Genomic DNA, 20,273 nt, shown 5'->3' on the forward strand with positions numbered 1-20,273 from the left:
ACTTTAATTTTCATTGCATGACAGCAGGCACTGTGCAAACTGCACCCAACGCAAAGACACAATATCAACACAAAGCAAACCGCTAAGAACACTCCACCCATAGCCATGATTTAAAGCTGAACGTTTGCACATTAACACAAATTAAAACTACACCTAATATCGTTATTTTCAAACATAAATATACTGCGTGATTAAATATTAACTGTGTTATATGTAGTATTTATCATTACATTACAAAGTCGGAGGAAGCGAAGTACAACAAAAAAGATTAATTTATAAAACATGACGTGTTATTTCGAGACACATTCTTAGTTAAAAATGCTTTCCAGGATTCCACGAAGATCTCAGTGCGTGGTCCTATAAATTTAATTCGTGATGCAGCTATGTAAGGATGTGTGGTAGAAAGTTGAACTCGGAGCTTCGCCCTCAGATGGTGGTGACAGTTGTGCATGAATGGGTCATTAAGGCAGAATGTGATTTTCCACTCACCGGCATCATGTTGGCAGGTCCCCGCTCTGTCGCATCCACTGCAGCTGAAACCATCAAAGCTTACACCGTCAACCTCCTCTGCTGCCCGCCTTTCTCTCTGCGCTTTACTGTCACATCACATCTATGTATATTTTTTTAGATTTCACCTCCTGCTCGACCTGTTGCAATGGGCGGTACGGTGGGATGCCCTCTGGAGAAAAAAGGCAGGTCGCTTTCAGAGAGAACTACATGCAGCTGAAGGAGAGCAGCGTTTACACACCAGACTGCAGCTCTTGATGATCTGAGCAGAAAACAAAGCGCGGAGAGCCGAGCTGCTGCTCTCCTGCTGCGCTCCTAATCCTATCAGCTCCCAGCATCTCACTAACGAGGCTTGGTTTTGGAGTTACTCGATCATTAAACAGGAACAGCACTTCCGGTCGAATCTTTTCAGAATTAAAGCGACTCTTTCTCCAGAGTATGTTTTTAACGTGTACATTTTCGATTTGTGGGGATCAGAGATTTAAACCACCGTGATACTAAATAATACACAGAGTTATGAAAAAATTAAAATTCTAGCAAAAGAAAACAAATAAATAATAGACCATCAGTGATAAATATCCACTTTGCTCTGAGAAAAGAAATTTTCACATAATAATACTAGAGAATACATTTACAGTGAGTGTGAAAGGTTCTCTGTGTTACAGAGAAACAGGCTAATCAGGGGATTTTGTTTTAATCTTTCATATTCACAATTCTCATGGAATGAACTGGAACCTGAGGTGATGGACAAATACATACATACAGCGCTCTAATTAACTCTGTCTGCTTTAAGTTACCTCACACATGAGAAAATTGGAGTCCATTAGACAGATATGACTTAAACCACTGTGCCACAGTACCTTTAATATCTATGACATGTTCTAACAACTGTAATAAAAAGTGTGGTCAACAGTGTCAAACACTACACTGTCTAGCAGTACAGAGGTAAGTCTACTGTCTGAGGCCACAAGATCATTTGTAACCTTCATTAACGCTGTTTGTGTACAGTGAATTCTGAATCGATTCAGTTTTATTTATATATCACGAAATTGCAACAACAGTCACCACAAGGTGCTTTATACTGTAAGGTAAAGACTACAATAATAGAGAGAAAACTATCAAATGACCTCCTCTGAGCAAGCACTTGATGACAGTGAAAAGGATAACTCCCTTTTAAATGGAAGAAGCCTCCAGCAGAACCAGACACATTGATGGTTTGGTGGAAGTTATTATTGAACACAGAAAGATTGGAGAGAGAATCTAAACGAATATCAGCTGTACATAATGATCTGTGGGGTGGTTGGAAATGTTTTTCCTCTAATGGTGAAAATTTAATTTGTTAATGCAATTTCATTTATTTTTTAAAGAAACTTGTTAATTCATTAGTAGTGTAACGTGCGGTGGAGATGAAGCCAGCCGCGGAGGTGTGCAGCTGGGTAGCGAATGAGCAACAGCTTCTGACTTTCCAAAAAGTACTCATTTATTTACAATATCAAAAATAAAAGTGCTACCTCTACCACACATTACTAAAGAGCACACTAGTCCGCGTACACACGCGAGCATCCATTACAGGAGGAGTGCGAAGAAGAACAAAAAGGGGGTGACACACCAGTCATGAGACAGGAGGCGCCGCCATGTGGTCATACACTGCATTACAATAGCAACTGTTACAGTAGGTAAGGTTAAAGGAATGCTTGGCTCAGTAGACATGTGACTCTCTGTTGGCCTGGCAAGAACCCTGAGTTTAACCTGGGTTATTCTTATTTTCTTCAGGCAGTAATGAATAGTAAGATGTCCTAGTTTTATGATTATTTTTTCTTTGTTTGTTTTCCATTTTATTTTGGAGCCAAGAGTGGCTGAATTTGGAGGTGAGCTGAGCATGTGCCAGAAACATTTATCATGAGTTACAATTATCATTAGCTTAACATGGTTAAATTTAGCTCTTATATCAAACACTGAAGGTTGGTGTTTTTCGTAACAAAAATTCTCAGTGAAACTTTTAATTTGAAACAGGAAGTGTTTTGTTTAGCTTCCTGGAGTAATGGGGGTACGCTATATCGACACACGTGTGTTTGGAACTTAGGAAAAGACGACTTAACAGCGGCTCTAGATCCAGGTGTGTTGACGTTTATTTTATACGAAATACAGGAACGAGCAGACTTAATAAGCTGGATGACGTTTGCGCTTGTTTCAGGTTGTTGTGTCTATAACGCGCTCGCTCTTTGGCCTGGAGGGAGGGTGCAGCTCATTTAAAAACACATTTGATTTTCAGCGCGGTGTTCATCCAGATAAGAAAAGACTGTGGAAGTTGTTATGTTTCCCCATGTACTAGCTGTTAATCCTGCTTGTGAATGTTACACCTAACAAGTCTCCTGACAGTAAACACTGTACACGAGATGACGCCATTTCCGTGGGTAAAATACCGATGACTGTCCTGGGAATTATTATTGTTGCTCCATATAACCCGAATCAGAGTTCAGCGCTCATCAAAGCCGAATAAATCTGCCGTAAAATCCCCATTCATGTGTTAGACAAGCAAATGCGAATACAATTCACGAGATACATTATGTATGCAATTTCCCATGCAGTTATTTGCTCTATTAGGTAACCGTAGTCCTTATGAACCAGTGAAAACTTACATTTTAGTCTTCGGAAAGATTTGCTAGGATTAATAGAAAGTACTGATATTAATATTCGTTAGTTTTCAAGATCACATTTTCATCCAGCGGCATCGATCATTAGCTAGCACCGAGTTGCTAGTTGCTATATGGTGTGTGGTTATTTCCGTCAATCTGCGCTTTTAAAGTTATGCATCATGAAAGTACAAAAACCCCAAAGAGCTGGTAAAACTTTAAGAGACGTTTCAGGAGCGCCCACGTTGATGTCAGCTCAGCTTTTAATAAGAAAGAAAATCCACTTGTGCCAATGGAGTGCAGGAGAAGCGTATTTATTAATGTGTAACACATCTAATGCAAGATGGCGCACAGACCGGTGTTGTGCCAAAAAGCGATTTTTTTTATGTGTAATATCTTTAGGTTTGTTGGTAATACGAGCAATCCGTTTTTGGCAAATACTGGAAATCAGTTTTTGGCAGACACCAGTACCTGCCTGCTCAGTGCTGCTGCGCTTGGCGGAAAGCGTCATTAGAAAGATTGAAACTCTTAGGCTACGTTCACACTGCAGGTCTTAATGCTCAATTCCGATTTTTGGATCAAATCCGATATTTTTGTCTGCTCGTTCACACTACAGATAAAATGTGACAGCAAACGCGCTCTAGTGTGAACCCTCAAAGCGGCCCGCATGCGCAAAAGAAGACGTCACACACAACGCGCTCTGTTTAGACCCAGACCGAACAGTATTGTTTGACTGATGGCCCTTAATATAAAGACTTGTTTCGGACTTTACGTTTCCCAATTTTGCTTTAAGTTATAAAGTTATTTTGTTATTTACATATGGCCTAATAATGATCCTTACTGCAGTTTTAGAGAGGAGCGGTGCTTCAAAGGATAGTTGCAGATTTCTGTCAGAATCTGCAGATTATACAGTACAAATAAAATGTTCATGTTTCTCCAACGTTGTCTTGTCAACAGTTTCACTGACATCTACACTGGATGGCCAGGAAGCGTTCGCGATGTCTTCTCCGGCGCTGATAATTGGCGTCTGTCTTGTGTCAGTGACGTAAAAGACGGATTTAAGCGACATGACCATCAAACAGCAGTCGCTTTCTAAAACGTCAAATATGTATCGGATTCAGCACCACATACAAAGTGACCCAGATCGGATTTGAAAATATCGGATTTGTGCCGTTCACACTGTCATGATCAGATATGGGTCGCATAGGGTCAAAAAAGTCGGATTTGATGCGCTTTCGCTTGCAGTGTGAACGTAGCCTAAGAACGCTTTTTTCTTTGTAGGGTTGAATAATTATGACAAACTCAGCACCACGTAAAATAGTTCATATTTGTTTTGTTTCCGGTAGCTCTCTGCGTCTACTACAACCTCATAAACAAAGATGAAGAAGAAGCAGAAACAGAAACAGCTGCCGAGCTCAAAGAAGAAAGGGTTAGAAAGCAGCAGCGATGAGGAGTCGTCTGATGTGGAGAGGAACTTTGCACTGATTACTGAGAGAAAAGGGACTGAGGAGGAAGATCAGTGCTACAAAATAGGAGAGGAAAAGACTGATGAAGATGAGGAACGATCAGATAGCAGTGATGAGATGGAATCTGATAATGATGAAGAACAAGAGGGAGATGAAGAGGATGGCAACAGTGATGATGACCCAGAAGATGCTGGTGGCAGCAATGAACTCCAAACAAAAGAAGACATCAGAAAGGGTGAGTGTGTCTGCAGCTCAAGAATATGAACATTACGATGCCAAACTGGTGAAGCGTGACCTGCAGGTTACATCTGCCATTTGTAAAGTGGCTAAGTATGGGTGGTGCAGCTATAATTACAACCACGTTACCTTTAAGTGCTGACGTAAGCCCTGTTTGTGCGATTGGCCACAAAAGTGTGTTTGTGTGTATGTTGTTTGTATAGAGGATATTATTCTGTTCAGTTAGGAAGTGTAAACTTGGGCTGTGCGATATGACCAAAATCTCATATCCCGATATAAGAATTCCATCGTCCGATAACGATATAAATCACAAAAATGTAACATTTTCTGTAAATTCTGTGAATCTCGGGCAGCTCGACCTGGCGGCTCTTTTTTACTTCTCATCCGTAAATAATCTGCTCTTTCACGTGATTCAGTTTATTTTGAAAAGTCTCAACAGGATCTTGAGCTTTATTGTGAAAGGTTTATGTGGAACATAAACAAGCGGACACACGATGGTGTTACCGTCGTTGTTGCTAACCACAACGCATAAAAACAGGCGCTTGTCCGTCAGTAGTGTGGTTATATAAAATATAAGAGAAAGAGAGAACTCTAAGAAATGAATATAGCCACTACAGTGACCATCAAAACGATGAAAAAATATTGCCGTAAACAGTTTATTTTGCGACACCACGAAACAAACGATAGCGTAAAATGAAACGATAGATGTTTTTATATCGTCATCTGATATATATCGTTATATCGAACAGCCCTAGTGTGAACCATTGGGAATTTTTTAACATCCATTTGTTGTTGTTATTTTGTTTTTTTCTTAGCCACCTACAATCAGAGCATGCTTTCAGTTAGGGCTGCACGATTTTGCATAAAATGAGAATCACGATTTTTTTGGCTTAGAATTGAGATCACGATTCTCTCACGATTTTCTTTTCCAGTATAAATATTTATTGCACTTATTAACTGCACATCAACTTCGTAACAGTTGAGACTGAACATAAAAACAATAAATAAACATAAAAACAACAAAATGTTGTACTGCTTGAAATTCCGTCTCCACCGTTGCTCGACGCTGCGTGTACAGAGCAGGTAGTGCAACAATAGAAAAATAGTTGCGGGACGGCACTGTGTAGCGTTTGTCTAGGGTGTTGATCATTCTCCTAAATCCCTCGTTTTGCACAGTGTTGATGGGAGCCATATCTTTGGTCAGGTGATAAGTGATAGCCTCCGTGATGTCTTTGTGCCTGCGGGAGTTCGACGTGTATAGGGAAGCGCTGTATAAGGTTCCCGTTATTGATGTTTGGGTGGTTGACCGGGACGGATTTTCTCCTGTCACTTTCTCGTCATCCCTGACGTGCTCTCCGTGGTTTTTTCCCTGCTAATTTTAGCATCACACGGCACAGCTTCTGTATCACGTGGTATAAGGCTCCGCCCTTGTCATTTGTTGAGCAGGAAGAGTGAGCGCTTGTTTTCATCCAGAGTACGTCCCGGATCAAAATGCGGTACAATCGTCGTCGTCTTTTTTTTTTTTTTTTTTTTTTTTTTTTTTAAATCGTTGTCATTTGGAAATGAGATCGCACATAAGCATGAATCGAGATCGCGATTTTCTAACGATTAATCGTGCAGCCCTACTTTCAGTGCAGGCGAATTAACTAGCAAACACAGTGCTTTTCGTCTCGTGTTCTCACTGGCCACCACCTGTTGTGGTGCTCCTCATTTAACTGCCCTGACAAATAGGATTTTGACCAGCATAGGGTTCCCACCCTCATTTTCAAGTACTTTTCATGACAGACACACACAAACACAGATTGTTGATTTATGTATCTGTGCGTTTTCATATTTTTGTGTTCCAGCTGCTGTATGCTTTTTGGGGGTTTTTTCCAAGGTTTTTTCCCCCCCGTTTGTTTTCTTTTTCTGCCACAAACCCAATATAGTGCTGAATGTATAATTGCGCGTGATAACTAATTGCAGTGTCTCTCTGGCAAAAAATCCCCTTCTGTCTTCTTCAACCCTTCCAGAGCTGTCCAACATGTCATTTGAGAACATTGTAAAACTGCAGAACCAGGTGGGAACCAAAGTTTACAACACGGTTGCCTATGGCAGCAACAGGAGTCACGAGTCCAGCAAGAAGAAACGACTAAACAAGAACAGGTGAACGTTCTCAGCCTGCTTAGACAACTGTTAGACTTTCCTCATTTAAATCCTGCAGGGCTTTACGGTCTGCTTGTGATTTCAGGCCAGTGGAACTCTCAGCCAAGAAACCAGCACCATTCCTCCGACAGGTCATCCCCGTCAAGAAACCAGTGAGTGGAGAAAATCTCCAGCGTTGAGTTCAATGCACAAGCACTCATGTATATACAGATTTGGTTTTTGTTCTGTCCTCCAGACGCTGAGAGATCCTCGATTTGATGACTTGTCTGGAGAATACAAACCAGAGATTTTTGAGAAGACCTATAAGTTCATTAATGACATCCGACACAGAGAGAAGGAGGTGAGAAAATGAACGACAATGTGCTGAATGTAAAGAGAAACAAAAAAGACATTTTTAACTGTAGGCTGAAAAATCTAAGATGATAACAGTTGTAAAACTTGTTTGTTTCAGTTAGTGTGAGAAGAGTAACAGTGGTACCATTTTCGTTATTTGCAGATTGTTCAGAAAAAGCTGAAGAGAATAAAGAAAAACAGCCAGACGAAGGAGAAACTGCAGTTCCTTTTGAAGAGGATGGTGAGTCTTTGCTGCCTTTCATTCACTTTTAATTATGCAGTTTAGTTTTTTGTTTTTATCAAGAAAAACTAGAAACGCATTAATAGTTTTACAATTTAAGCATCTTCCTTGAAAAGCATTTCAGTTTGTTGATTTATGAAATCATAGAAGAGAATAGAGTAGAATAGATCTTTATTGTTACAAGAACAGTGAAACACAGTTTGGCATCTCTCCGTTAGCAGCGTGTAGATTCCTTTAGAATAAGAAAAAAAGAGAAGCCAAAAAGTAGACTTATAGAGCTAACTACACACAGGGAATATACATAGTAACATAAGTATCTACCAGATATATGGCAGTTATATGTACCATGCAAAGGAGCAGGTGCAATATAAGGAGCATGCATCATCAACCTCTTGTTGCTACAGACCTCTTAAAGGGCTGCACCAGCAAGCAATCTGTTGCTTGTAGTTGGCAAACAGCATTTTCAGCAGTATGTGTAAAAGTACTTTGCAATTTAACAAAATAAAAACAAAACCGCTGCAGCACGGTTACTAACTGCCACACGCAAGCGAGAGCACATATCTCCCATACTGGCATCCTTACACTGGCTGTCAGTTAGTTTTCGAATTGATTTTAAGATTTTATTATTCATTTTTGCATGTTGCAGAGGTTAGCACCCTCATACCTTTCTTATCTTTTAAACTGGTACACTCCTGCAAGATCACTGTCTGCAGATCAAATGCTCCTAGCTGCCCTGAGGTCAAGATTAAAGCACAGAGGAGACCTCTGTTTGCTGTGACTGCTCCTAAATTGTGGAACAAACGTCCCCTTCATTTCAAGACCTCCTCAACATTGGACACTTTCAAAACCTGAAACCTGAACCCACTTTTATTCCTTGTATTATTTCTTATCCAGATCTTCTCATTTTATTCTTCTTCCTTAAATTTTTATCATGTCTTCCTATGTTTTATCTCTTTTGTCTTAAATGTACAGCAGGTTGGTCAACAGTTGTTGTTTTAAATGTGCTATATAAATAAATTTGACTTTGACTTTACATGTTATAGTAATGCATTGCATGAGGTCATCAAACATCAAATTGGCCAGTGCAGCATCAATATTCTGTTTGCATGCAACAGTTCTCCAGGCTCTCAAAGTTTTTCTTTAAACATTTGCTGCTTTTTCCAGTGATTTTCACTCCAGTCTGTGTAACTGGCTATTTTCAGGGGTGTGTTTTTTGTTCTTTGCATGGGTTATAATGTGTGCGTGCGTGCGTGCGTGCGTGCGTGCGTGCGTGCGTGCGTGCGTGCGTGCGCGGTAGCAACAATAAATGGAAACAATTACAATTACTTTGCATGGTTCTATTCGTCGGAGGTCTTTTTAATGTCAATTTTGACTTTGTGCAGGAAAACCAAGACCAAGCAAGGAAGAGCAAAGAGCAGCAGAGAGAGAGAGAGCTGCAGTTCAAGAGACAGCAGAGAGAGAGAGCCAGTGAGGGTGGAAAACCATTCTTCTTCAAGAAATGTAAGAAGATCATCACTAGATCTCAGAATGCCTATTTTCAATGTGCACATCTATTGATTCACTAAGTATTTGGCCCCAGCATTCCTTCCCATTTATTCACACTGGGACTGACATTAGGAATACACTGACCTGTGGTCCCAACTGTGACTTAGACTATTTCCTTAGGGATTATTAAAGTATTCTGATTCTGATTTAAGATGGCAATCATGAAAAAAGAAACGTTGATAAGAATTGATTTTCTTTTCATTTCTGTAAAAAATAAACAGTGACAGTATCTGTGAAGGTAGTGGAAGTTTTAATAACTGTTCTTTCAATTATTCTTGATTCTAGCTGACATGAAAAAGCTGCAGCTGGCTGAAAAATACCAAGAGCTGAAGAAGAGCAGCAAACTGGACAACTTCCTGAGCAAGAAGAGGAAGAGGAACGCCATGAAGGACCGCAGAAAGCTGCCCAAACAGCTGCAGAGCAAGAAGGCTGTCTAAGGCGTCAAGTGTCATTAAAAACTGTCAAATCATTTAAAAGATTCTTCTGATAGAAAACCCTTCATGCATCAGTCTGGCAGGCATCCCCAGGGTCTAAACAAGTTGCTGGAGCTGAGCGTCTCAGCTGGCGAAGCTGCTGGGGACTCTGACTTAGTCGCTATTATTTGATAATGCTTTCAGTGCATTTATGTTCAGATATCTGAGCTTTCTTTCATCCATTGATACTTGAGCTATCAAACGCAGGACATTGTATCATTGTGTCAAATCTATAAAACATGTACTTGTTAATAATCAATAAAGTGATGTATTTAAGTGTCTTTGATCTTCATTTGTTCATTGTTTAATTTTTGAGTAGAAAGTGCTTTTAAAAATGAAGAATGTCCTTTTCCTGCACTCTAATAGCCTTTTTTATGCAGTGAAAATATCATGCATTTCGCTGCATCATGGTTCAATTAGGGATGAGAACTGATACTTGCAGTACCTATTGACTTCAGAATTCTTAAAACAAGTGTATTTTATATGTGTGTGAGTACAGTAGGTCGTATATGTTCTGAGCAGGGTTAACCGTTTGGCTAGATACTCATTTGCAATAATGCCAACTCTGCTTCCACCAGCTGCCAAACAAGTTGGCAGGACACTGGTGCACACAGTTATCCAAATAGCCCCCTCCCTCCCATAGTAATTGCTGTACACATGAACAATAGTGGGAAAAAACTTGGTGAAGAATCTTACTAACTGACATCCTCGTGAAGCCCGGTTTCAACAACATTGAAATATTGACCTGTTTAAATGTGAACCTGTCCAAGGCACACGCTAATGTCAGTCACTGAACTGTTTGTAGCCCATACTGGCTATCTCTTATTAAGCTAGTGGCTGGTGGCTAATAAAATGGTAACACTTGGAGCTAGTTATCAGTTCCTCTCATCTGTAATGTATTTAGATGATATTAATTTGATGCAGAAACAGTTATTTGTGTCTAGAAAGTGTTTCTGTTCCGGTCTGTGATTGAAAATTTACACTGTTATACAAGCTGCACACTGACTACTTGATGCTGTGTAATTCAAAACCATTAGATTTTTTTGCTTTTCATACAATGAACTTTTGGATGTGACAGTTGTGACAATTATCTGACCTCATTTTAGATCAAATGAACAGAATTCACATCACAAACTATGATTACATTTTGTTTTGGGGGGTAAAATAGTCAGATTTTTCATCCCTAACCTTCTTTTGTAAATTTCACACACAAAGGTCAGTACTACAGGCAGAAACATGGCTGTGCCATGGGTTCCCCAGTTTCACCCACTGTGGCCAAACTGTAATGGAAGAAATGGAAAAGAGGGCTTGGTTATCCTACCCTGGAACACCACCAAGCTATTGGTTCAGTTATATGGATGGGTGAAAATCAAATGTTAGAACATACCACAATTCACTGATCACATTAACTCCACCAGGGAGGATATGAAAAGTGGCAGGTTAGCCTTCTTAGACTCTGAGATTTCCATCAGTAATGAGGGACATCTAAAAGCTGATGTGTACCGGAAACCTACGCATACGGATCAGTGTTTAAGGTTTGACTCTCATCATCCACAGGAGCAGAAACTGGGTGTCATCAGGATGCTACAACACAGAGCGAACACATCCCCACAGACACAGCGGCCAGGGAAGCAGAAGAACATCACATCAAGAAGGCTCTGAGTAAATGTAGCTATCCCAGCTGGACATTTGTCAAAGCTGGGAAGGCGCCTAAAGAAAGCTCCAGCCGATCCAGGAAAAAAGGACAACTGCTGCCTAAGCGAAAACCCTCAGTGATCCCTTATGTCTCATAAGTATCAGAACATTCTCTCTCTGCGGCTTTTAAACCCCAAAACACGCTGCGCCAAAAATGTATCCACTCCAAAGATCGGGTCCCTCCACACAAATAGAGTTATATATTGTACACCGTTAAGTGCCTGGTGAATTGCTGTGACTTTATACCTCTATTATATAACTGTACAATAGCAACCAGCATTCCTACCCCTTACTCAAAGTGCAATACAAGCAATCACATCACACTTTATACTGCACTGATCCTACTCCTTACACTGTACCTGTAGATTTTTTTATATATTTTGTTTGTTTCATTGTTCTGGTAACAATGACAATAAAGATCTATATTACCTTATTTATACATCGGTGAAACTAAACAACCTCTGGCGAAGCCAGTGGCACAAAACAGAAGAGCTAACATCAGGCCAGGACTCCACAATCTATTTACACCTACAGGCCAGTGGACACTCTTTCAACGTCATAATTGAAAGAGGAGGAGGCCATTAATGTGAAAAGGGAAAGACCATCTCTAAATCGAGGAGGGGGCTTAAGGGTACATCTGTCACCATCTTACAATGCTGTGATTGCAGCCATTCCCCAACTCTCTGTGAATGATACTCATGGTCTTTGATCAGTGGTTGTTAATCAGTGGCTGTTGATCAATGGTCATGACAGTTAATGTTCAAGCAACTGACCTCACATTCAGTAGCGCTAGTTTCAGTCATTGTGAAAAGGTGCTGTTTATAAGGTTGGGGAAACCTGCAGTCAGCTGAGACTGAAGAAGTCACTTGGATGAGTGACTAAATGTCTCTCCCACTGAAAACGCTACGACCAGATGAACAGAATCAACTTTTTGGAATTTCCTTACCTGGATGATTGAGCATCAAGATGTTCTTAGGGAACATTTTGAGCAACCAACTACTGCTGAGAGCAGCATCTGAATGAATAGCAGTAGATAATTACTGGTTTGGACTCTAACACATGGAGCTTTTTCAGTAAAACAAACAGAGTCATTACATGACACCAACCTATCAGGAAGGTCCTACATGTTGATACTAAATCCATCTGTTTAATGTAAGCTAAAAACTGTCTCTGCACACCGTGCTTTGCTGCAGTCTGGCAATAACAGCTCAAGAGGTACACCTCTAGTTAAACCGGTTCTGACTGAAATGTCACATTTCCTAACTGACCCTGAAGGCAGCAGCAGAAGGTGACTTGAAGCTTAAAGTTTTGCCTTAGAGTAACTGATTTGATTTCACTGTTGGTGTCAGCAGGTGGTAGCGAAGAATTTCACTTGCAAACCATTCAGCTGGACTCACCTGTGCAGGTATGATACTTCAGTTTCATGTGGAATCTGCTGTTAGAAATGTTGAACTGTCTTGTAATCAGTATTTCATTTCTCTGGAAGTATATTTACTGCAGTACTATTTCAATACAAGCTGGACTTATTTATTTACTTAGTGATCAAATGTCTTGCAACAGCACATCTTATTCTTCAATTTACTTTGTGTCCTTCACTTTCTTTTATTATCTGCTTTTCTCTCTCCATCTAACCACTGTCTATTCTTCTTAAGAGAAGGACTGTATATGGACACTGTGAAGAGATATTTTCAAATTAGATGAACTCAAAATAACAAACAACCACTTTATCCTGTATCAGTTGAATTTATAGATTGTATAACAAATTGTATTGTACGGTAAGACATTAACCTCAGATTACATTAGCGTAATTGTACCTTATAATAGTTTAGATAATTTTATCCGTGAGCTGAACACTTTCAGGCTCACATGTTAGAGATTCATGTTGCAATTCAGTTGTCAGTGTAAATGTGTTAAACTGACAACAAGGCATCAAAGATGAAAGATTTTCCAACTTCATGTGAACTTTAGAAAGACTGCAGAATAAACATGTACACAAAATGCAAAAAGGGAAGATTGCAGCTGCTGATATCTGTTTACCTGTTCTCACATCTGACAGTTTTAATGTAGCTGCAGCTACACTTTAACTGCCATGCCAAGGGCCTGTTAAGCAGTTCACACGATAAGAAACTCTGCGTGTCTGTTATGCAGTTGAGCTCTGAATTTCCAACCATGGACCAATCACTGTCTGGTGGGCGGTGTCAAGTGAGCGTGCTCAGCTGTTTCCCGCCTTCTGTAGGCAGAGATATTGCTGTTGCTGTGGTGAAACCCCTGGGAGCTGGCCTTGGAAACCCTGGCACCCGTAGCTTGCTATGCACAGACAAACAGGTGAGTGTGACCTCTAACTAAAGCCAAACACACAGTGGGGGTAGACAACACAGCAGGAAGTGAAGAATGACTTGAAGCCCAGACCAGTTTACTGCAAAGCAAGTTGGATACAGTCAGACCCTGTTACCAAGAATGTAGAGGGGCTGTGTAAAATATTAATAAACAGAGAATGTAGCCTTTTACCAATCATTAAAACCTAGATACAAAGGCCTCCTTTGTTGTATTTTTTTGTTTAATAATTCACCAAATATTTTCAGTGGATGACAGGTCTGGACTTCTTTTTCTGTTTGGCATGTAAATTTTCCTTGAAACATAAGTCGTATCTATGACAGTATATGTAACTTCCAAACCTCTGTACAGCTCTCTTAGCTTTACTGGAGTACTCATGAGGTGACTGTTATTGTGATTTAACCCACATAAATAAAACTGAATGTAACAAGTTTATTTACTTGTGCAGGTAACACAAACCACATCATAAAAATACAAAAGAAACATCTGAATCTTAATCTCAATCCTAATCACTGAGGACAGAAACATAATAATAATAATGATAATCTGAATATGCAGGTAAAGTGGACAATGGAGGTCTTGTGTTATGGCCTCACTCTCCCACTAGAAGGAGATACCGTCAAACTCTGCGTGGACATCTACACTGATTGGCTAATGGCCCTGGTTTCCCCAAGAGACTCCACTCCTCCACCAATCAGCAGAGACCCCAACCTGTATGTCCAGAAGATCCTCCGACACCTGTTCAATCTGTTCTTGCCCAGGTAGACAATCTTTCCTAGACCTGATTACCCTGATTTACTGATCCCATACAGGGATCCACTAAGGAACCATTGACCTTTAAGGACCTTGTTAGTTTTGAATACCTGATGTTTTTAGATGCTACTCAGCCCTTCTTTGAGTCCAGTTAAGCCATATATTATATTCATGTGGTTATAACAACATGTTATACGTGTTAACAGTTATCAATACTTATTTTACTGGCTGATGAATATCGGTCAGGTCAGATTGATATAGTTGATGTTTCTTCTACCTTATGTTGCACAAAGCTGTTCTATTTAGTGACACCTACCAGACCAAAACCAGTTGAGACAGTGATTATTAAAGATAAAATTCTTCTATTAATCATATCCAACGACTAGCCATTAGTGTGGTGTCATGCAGATCAATGTGGTTGTACTTGTTACTGTTTTTTTCTGAACTCTTCTCTTCTTGACTCTCCACTCAGGTCTGACCAGGTAAATCTGGTCTACCTGTCTCTCTATCAGCAGGTTCTGTGTGCTGTCCAAGTACTGGCTAAAGAGAGTACCATGATGAGTAGAGACACCTGGGAGACTCTGTTGCACTTCTTGCTTCGCATCAACCATGCCATGCTGTCTCCAGCAACTGCTGCAGGTGATAGTTATCCTAACCCCCTGTATCTTTATTTGTCTCTCCTGTCCATTTCTCCTGTCTGCGTCTCACCGGTCTTTCTTCACCTGTCCTTGTATTTCTATAGGTGGTGTATCAGACATGTTGATGGCAGTGCTCCTTGAAGTGTGGCTGCTGTCTTGCTCTCGATGTTTTCCATCTCGCTCACTATGGCAGACATGCAGACAGATGTTGAGCAGCTGGAGACATCAGCCTGCAGTTGTGGAACAGTGGTGCAGAGTTGTTGCAGCCTTAACTTCCAGGTTCAGAAACATCACAAACTGTGACTGAGTTCTGTCCAGCAGCAGCCACAAAATACTCATGGGGAGATGTTTTTATTGTTGTTGTTGGGGAACTATATTGTATTGTTTGTTTGTTGGATTATTGGTGCTATGTTGTTACTATCTACTAGATAGATAGATAGATAGATAGATAGATAGATAGATAGATAGATAGATAGATAGATAGATAGATATGAATATAAAATATAAATATAAGCATAAATATAGCATATATATACATATTTAAATACAGAATATATAAATAAGCAATGAAATATACTCATTAATGAGATGTAGCAGCCAAATGTCTTTTGCACATTATTGCGACTGTTGTGAGTCTATTGCGCGTGATTAGTTCTTGTTTAGTGTTTAGCTTGTGCAAACACTAAAGTTTAGTTGTCCCCGCCTTCCTTTGTCCTCCCGTTTCCCCTCCCCCTTCCCTCTAGCGAGGAGTTAAATAGTTTGATGGCATGTGGGACAAAGGAGTTTTTATGTCTGTTGGTCCTAGACTTGGGGAGAAGCAACCCGTCACTGAGCAGACTCCTATGGTTTTTTTGTCCGTAATTGCATTGCTGTAATGTGCTCAGGTTGCTGCAGCTGACTTTTGGGCCATCATTCCCTCACTTTAAAGTCCCAGAAGAAGATGCTGCCCTGATCCCCGAGGACATGGATGATAAGCGAATCCCCCAGACCTGGTTCAGGTTCCTGCACTTATTTAGGTAACAATTGCTTCAGAAACATGGTCAGATGTTTTTAACTTGGCATGTGACATGTCTTTTCATTGACCCCCAGTAATCCGGTGGAGCTTAGTCGCACAGCAGCTGTTGTTCCATCTCAAGTTTCACAGGGGGAGGTGTTGAGAAGAGGTGACAGTCAGCTACCAAACATCTTCTTTAAAGCCATGAGTGGAGTCGGTATCCTTGTCGACGCCTTCCTGGGTACGCTGACCTTTACACATTAACCTCTTTGTATAGGCATCTCCCTGGTGGCACTATCTGGTGCCAAGTTTTTACATTAACTGATTTCTCTTGTCATTAATCACAAAATAGAGATAAATTCTAAAAATACCAAAATGAAATTATAGTTGAGACTTAACCATGATAACCAAACATTGAGGAATTCATTGTAAGTTTTTTTTTATAGGTGTGACTGTGGAAAGTAAAGAAACAATAGAACAACTCCTTCCAAACACTGGTATACACACAATACACTCCGTGAACTCATACAAACCCATCACACCCATGCATTCTACTTTACATGCATGACACATTACAAATTCAGTTACATCGTAAATATTTGTGCAATCTCTGATTTTGTACTACTACCAAATCAAAAAATCTAGATGTGATTGAAGTACAGCTTTAATTTAAGGAGTTTTGCATGAACTCTGCATGAATTGCAGCCATTTTATAAACAGTGCACCATGTTCATAGGGTCAAAAGACGTTGGGCTAACTAGATCCCCATCTGATCAGTTTTACAGCATTTTGCAGAATCAGTGCACAGAGTATAGCTTCAGAGACTTCAGAGTTCATTCTTCTTCTCATATCACCAGTCACATCATCATAAACACTAGTGGTTTTATTTTGTCAGTCTGACTGTTCCTCCTTCACTTGTATTAATTAAGTTCCAGTAAAAACATAGCAAATGCAAGTGAAACACTTGAAGTGACGTCTAGATCTTTTATCTTAATTTTTCATGCAACAACAAGACTGGCCTTGAAACTGTTTATGAAACTGTTTTTCAGTCAGCATTAGAGGCTCTTAAAATCTGGGCCTGTGGATAAAAATGGCTGTAACGCCTGAATAGACAATAAAATATTTCTTTTAAACCCCTTGAATTAAAGATAAAAGTCTGCACTTTAATCACACCTTGATTGTTTAACTTAAACTCCACTGTAGGGATGAAGAGCGCCGAAATGAAATACAGTCATTCAGCTTTAATGCACAGCCCTTAACAAAAATATTACATCACTTTTAGGAAGCATTTTTATTCATAGTTTTCTGGCTTTGTTTGTGTGTTTTTTCAGGAATGACAACAAAACTGCACTTCAGAGACCGGCTGCCTTCTTTTGGTAACCCAAACTGATCAGATTAAACCAGTCAGTTAACTAATTAAATTAGACCTAGAGTCATTTGAGAGAACCAAACAAGATTAGCAACAACTAGCAAGGTAATTTTAGGTTTACCAGTGAGTTTCGGTGTTGTTCAGTGGTTATTCACCTCTTACTGGGATACACTGTCATGGTAACCTATGCTGCATAGCTGCATGCTATGCTCCTAGCTTGTTATGTTCAACATATGAAATCATATGTTGAACATAACTACTACATACTATTCCCAGCATTTGCTGATCCAGGTGGCCTACCACTTCATAGCTGAGCTGCTGTTGTTCTCAGTGTCTTCCATTTGGTTATAATACAACTAACAGTCTAACAGGACATTTCACAACTGAACATGTTGCACAGGTGACATCCTATCATAGTAGAACGCTGGAATTCACTGAGCTCATGAGAGAGACCTATTCTTTCACAAATGTTTGTAGAAGCACCTAGATCTTTTTTTGATATTTAAACATCTGTGGCCATCGAAGTAATATGAACACCTAAATCCAATTATTTTTATTTGGACGTGTGAGTGAATACAAATGTAATGTTTAATCCCTGCTTATTTCCTGCTGACAGCGATCTTAGAGTAATTGCACTGTTCCATAATACTTAATATAGTGATATCAAATGTGTACTTGTTTTTATAGTTTTGTTGGGGTCACTACTCAAGAAAAGTAACACTACTGGTTACATTACTTGTGTGTTATTTCATAAAATTGAAATAATTACCTATGACATAATTATTAGGAGTCTGTCTTTCAGTATTTACATATGATCACAAAGCCAACAACGCAAAGCGTTGTTCAAAACCAATCCAAGCAGATCTTAAAGTGATCGCCAGAGTGATTCTACCGTAGAAATATGACCATCAAGCAAACTTGATGGCTCGTCATTGCCTTGGTTATTTGTCAGGGTCAGACTTAGGGATGGGTACCGGTGTCCGGTGCCATGATGGCACCGGTTCTGACATAAACGGTAGTAACCAGACCGAAAAGCAGCGCTGTTGCATCTTCAAAAAATAAAAATACAATAACTGAGCCTTACACCGGGGTATCGTTGCACTGGTTTACTGAACCTTACTTTCAGGGCATGTACAGAACATGAGCATCCATTTTCTACTGCCTCCTACAGGACACACTCTTCTTCCACTTCCTTACACATTAATGTAACACAGAACTAATACTGCCTCTCCTGGCATTACCATTGTAACAACACATTCATTCTGTTTCTTTCAGAAGATTAACAGGAACTTAGGATGTAGGTATCTATGAATAATAACTATTATGTATACTCATATTTATATAACCACTTATTTCTTGCGATACCACATCTCCTCCCCCCTTAAGTCAACAACTCCCTTGACTTACAAAATAACTGTTTATCTAAAGAATGCTTAACAAACAATCAACATGTAATTAAGGTAACCATACAACCATACATAGGTTTCCATGTTTCTCTTTTTTTTTTTTCTAACTAGGAAGGTACGTCCTTCCTGTGAGATCAGAGCGCATTGTTGCTCTATTTCTGGAAGATCTCACACTACCTAACAAAGTCCTTTAAAGTCTCTGGTGGACGTCTCTCTCTCTGGGAACGTCGCAACACGGGTGTCCCTGAGGAGTCTCCGGGAGCTGGAGTCTCCGGAGCATAAGGCAACTCCATTGCCGGAGGTTGTGGCGATGTGTCCAACTCTGATGGCAAGCAGCACTCAGGCACTGATTCTTTGTCAAGCAATGGCTCCACCTCCCTGTCTGGTGTACTGGGAACAGTGTCAGCCACTCTTGCTCTCACCTGATCCACATGCCGCTTCACAGTTTGACCTGATCCAATGGTAACAATGTAAGACACTGGACCCGATGCTCTCACAATGACTGCGGGAATCCACTTCGGGCCATAGGAGTAGTTTCTGATGAAGACCTTGTCTCCTGGTGTGAAACTTCTCAGTCTTTTCTTGGTGTCATGATTTTCTTTCTGTTTCGATTGTTTGTGCTGCACTTTTGTTTTCACATCAGGCATGAGCAAGTCCAAAACTGATCTGAGTCTCCGTGACATCATCAACTCTGCAGGTGATAAACCAGTAGTGGCATGCGGTGTGATGCGATAACTGAACAGAAATCGGGACAGTCTGGTTTGCAAGGTATCACCTTTGACTTTCTTCATCCCCTCCTTAAAGGTCTGGACCGCCCTCTCAGCCAGCCCATTTGAAGAAGGGTGGAAAGGTGCTGATCTTACATGGTCAATTCCATTCTGCTTCATGAATGACTCAAATTCAGCACTTGTGAAGCATGTTCCGTTGTCTGAAACTAACATTTTAGGTAGTCCAAACACACTGAAACTCTGGCGCAGTTTCTCTATAGTTACCTGTGATGTAGAGGATTTCACAGGGTAAATGTCCATCCACTTGGAATGAGCATCCACAATGATTAGAAACATCTCCCCGAGGAAAGGCCCTGCATAGTCCACATGGATTCTGGACCATGGTGACTCCGGCCACTCCCAAGGGTGTAATGGTGCAGTAGGTGGTGACTTGGAGTGTTTCTGACACTCCTCACATGCCTGCACTTCTCTTTCAATGTTCTCATCCATCCCTGGCCACCATACATACGACCTTGCCAAGCCTTTCATCTTCGACATGCCTGTATGAGTCTGGTGCAGGAGTTTCAATATTTTGTCTCGGCCTTTGGTGGGAATAATTACTCGGGCTCCCCAGAGCACGCAACCATCCCTCACACTCAGTTCCAGCTTTCTCTGTCGATACGGCTTTAAACAGGTGTCGGTCTCAGTTGGCCAGGCTTTTAAGGTGTACTCGTGGACTTGCGACAACAAGACATCCTTAGCTGTCCATCGTTTGATCTGTGCAGTGTCCACTAATG

General features: G+C 40.4%; 3 protein-coding genes across 14 annotated transcripts in view; 2 read left to right on the forward strand and 1 right to left on the reverse strand.

The window, feature by feature from the left end:
- LOC308395248 (apoptosis-stimulating of p53 protein 2-like) overlaps positions 1-864 on the reverse strand; it is a 38,545-nt gene extending 37,681 nt beyond the window's left edge. For all 3 annotated transcript variants that reach the window (XR_013971357.1, XM_080880018.1, XM_080880017.1), the window contains exon 1: positions 490-864. Coding sequence is in view for 2 of the 3 variants with exons in the window: in XM_080880018.1 (XP_080736144.1) it covers positions 490-543 (54 nt within the window). In the remaining variant the exon portion in view is untranslated. The remainder of the gene's footprint in view (positions 1-489) is intronic.
- Positions 865-2,520: 1,656 nt separating this feature from the next.
- Positions 2,521-9,861, forward strand: rrp36 (ribosomal RNA processing 36). The gene is made up of 8 exons (XM_080881506.1): positions 2,521-2,623; positions 4,487-4,841; positions 6,856-6,988; positions 7,074-7,140; positions 7,224-7,328; positions 7,485-7,562; positions 8,945-9,062; positions 9,393-9,861. The coding sequence occupies exons 2-8, from the start codon at positions 4,520-4,522 to the stop codon at positions 9,542-9,544; spliced, it is 975 nt and encodes a 324-aa protein (XP_080737632.1). The 5' UTR covers positions 2,521-2,623; positions 4,487-4,519; the 3' UTR covers positions 9,545-9,861.
- Positions 9,862-12,068: 2,207 nt separating this feature from the next.
- LOC308395700 (ral GTPase-activating protein subunit beta-like) overlaps positions 12,069-20,273 on the forward strand; it is a 33,244-nt gene continuing 25,039 nt past the window's right edge. For 2 of the 10 annotated variants that reach the window (XR_013971441.1, XM_080880652.1), the window contains exons 1-9: positions 12,069-12,680; positions 13,424-13,600; positions 14,168-14,370; positions 14,835-15,001; positions 15,105-15,279; positions 15,885-16,016; positions 16,090-16,235; positions 16,441-16,491; positions 17,326-17,370. Coding sequence is in view for 8 of the 10 variants with exons in the window: in XM_080880652.1 (XP_080736778.1) it covers positions 13,445-13,600; positions 14,168-14,370; positions 14,835-15,001; positions 15,105-15,279; positions 15,885-16,016; positions 16,090-16,235; positions 16,441-16,491; positions 17,326-17,370 (1,075 nt within the window). In the remaining 2 variants the exon portion in view is untranslated. The remainder of the gene's footprint in view (positions 12,681-13,423; positions 13,601-14,167; positions 14,371-14,834; positions 15,002-15,104; positions 15,280-15,884; positions 16,017-16,089; positions 16,236-16,440; positions 16,492-17,325; positions 17,371-20,273) is intronic. The other 8 variants (XM_080880655.1, XM_080880653.1, XR_013971442.1 and 5 more) reach the window with 7 other exon arrangements.

Source organism: Rhamphochromis sp. 'chilingali' (assembly GCF_963969265.1).
Source record: "Rhamphochromis sp. 'chilingali' genome assembly, chromosome: 4".
Lineage (NCBI taxonomy): Eukaryota > Metazoa > Chordata > Actinopteri > Cichliformes > Cichlidae > Rhamphochromis > Rhamphochromis sp. 'chilingali'.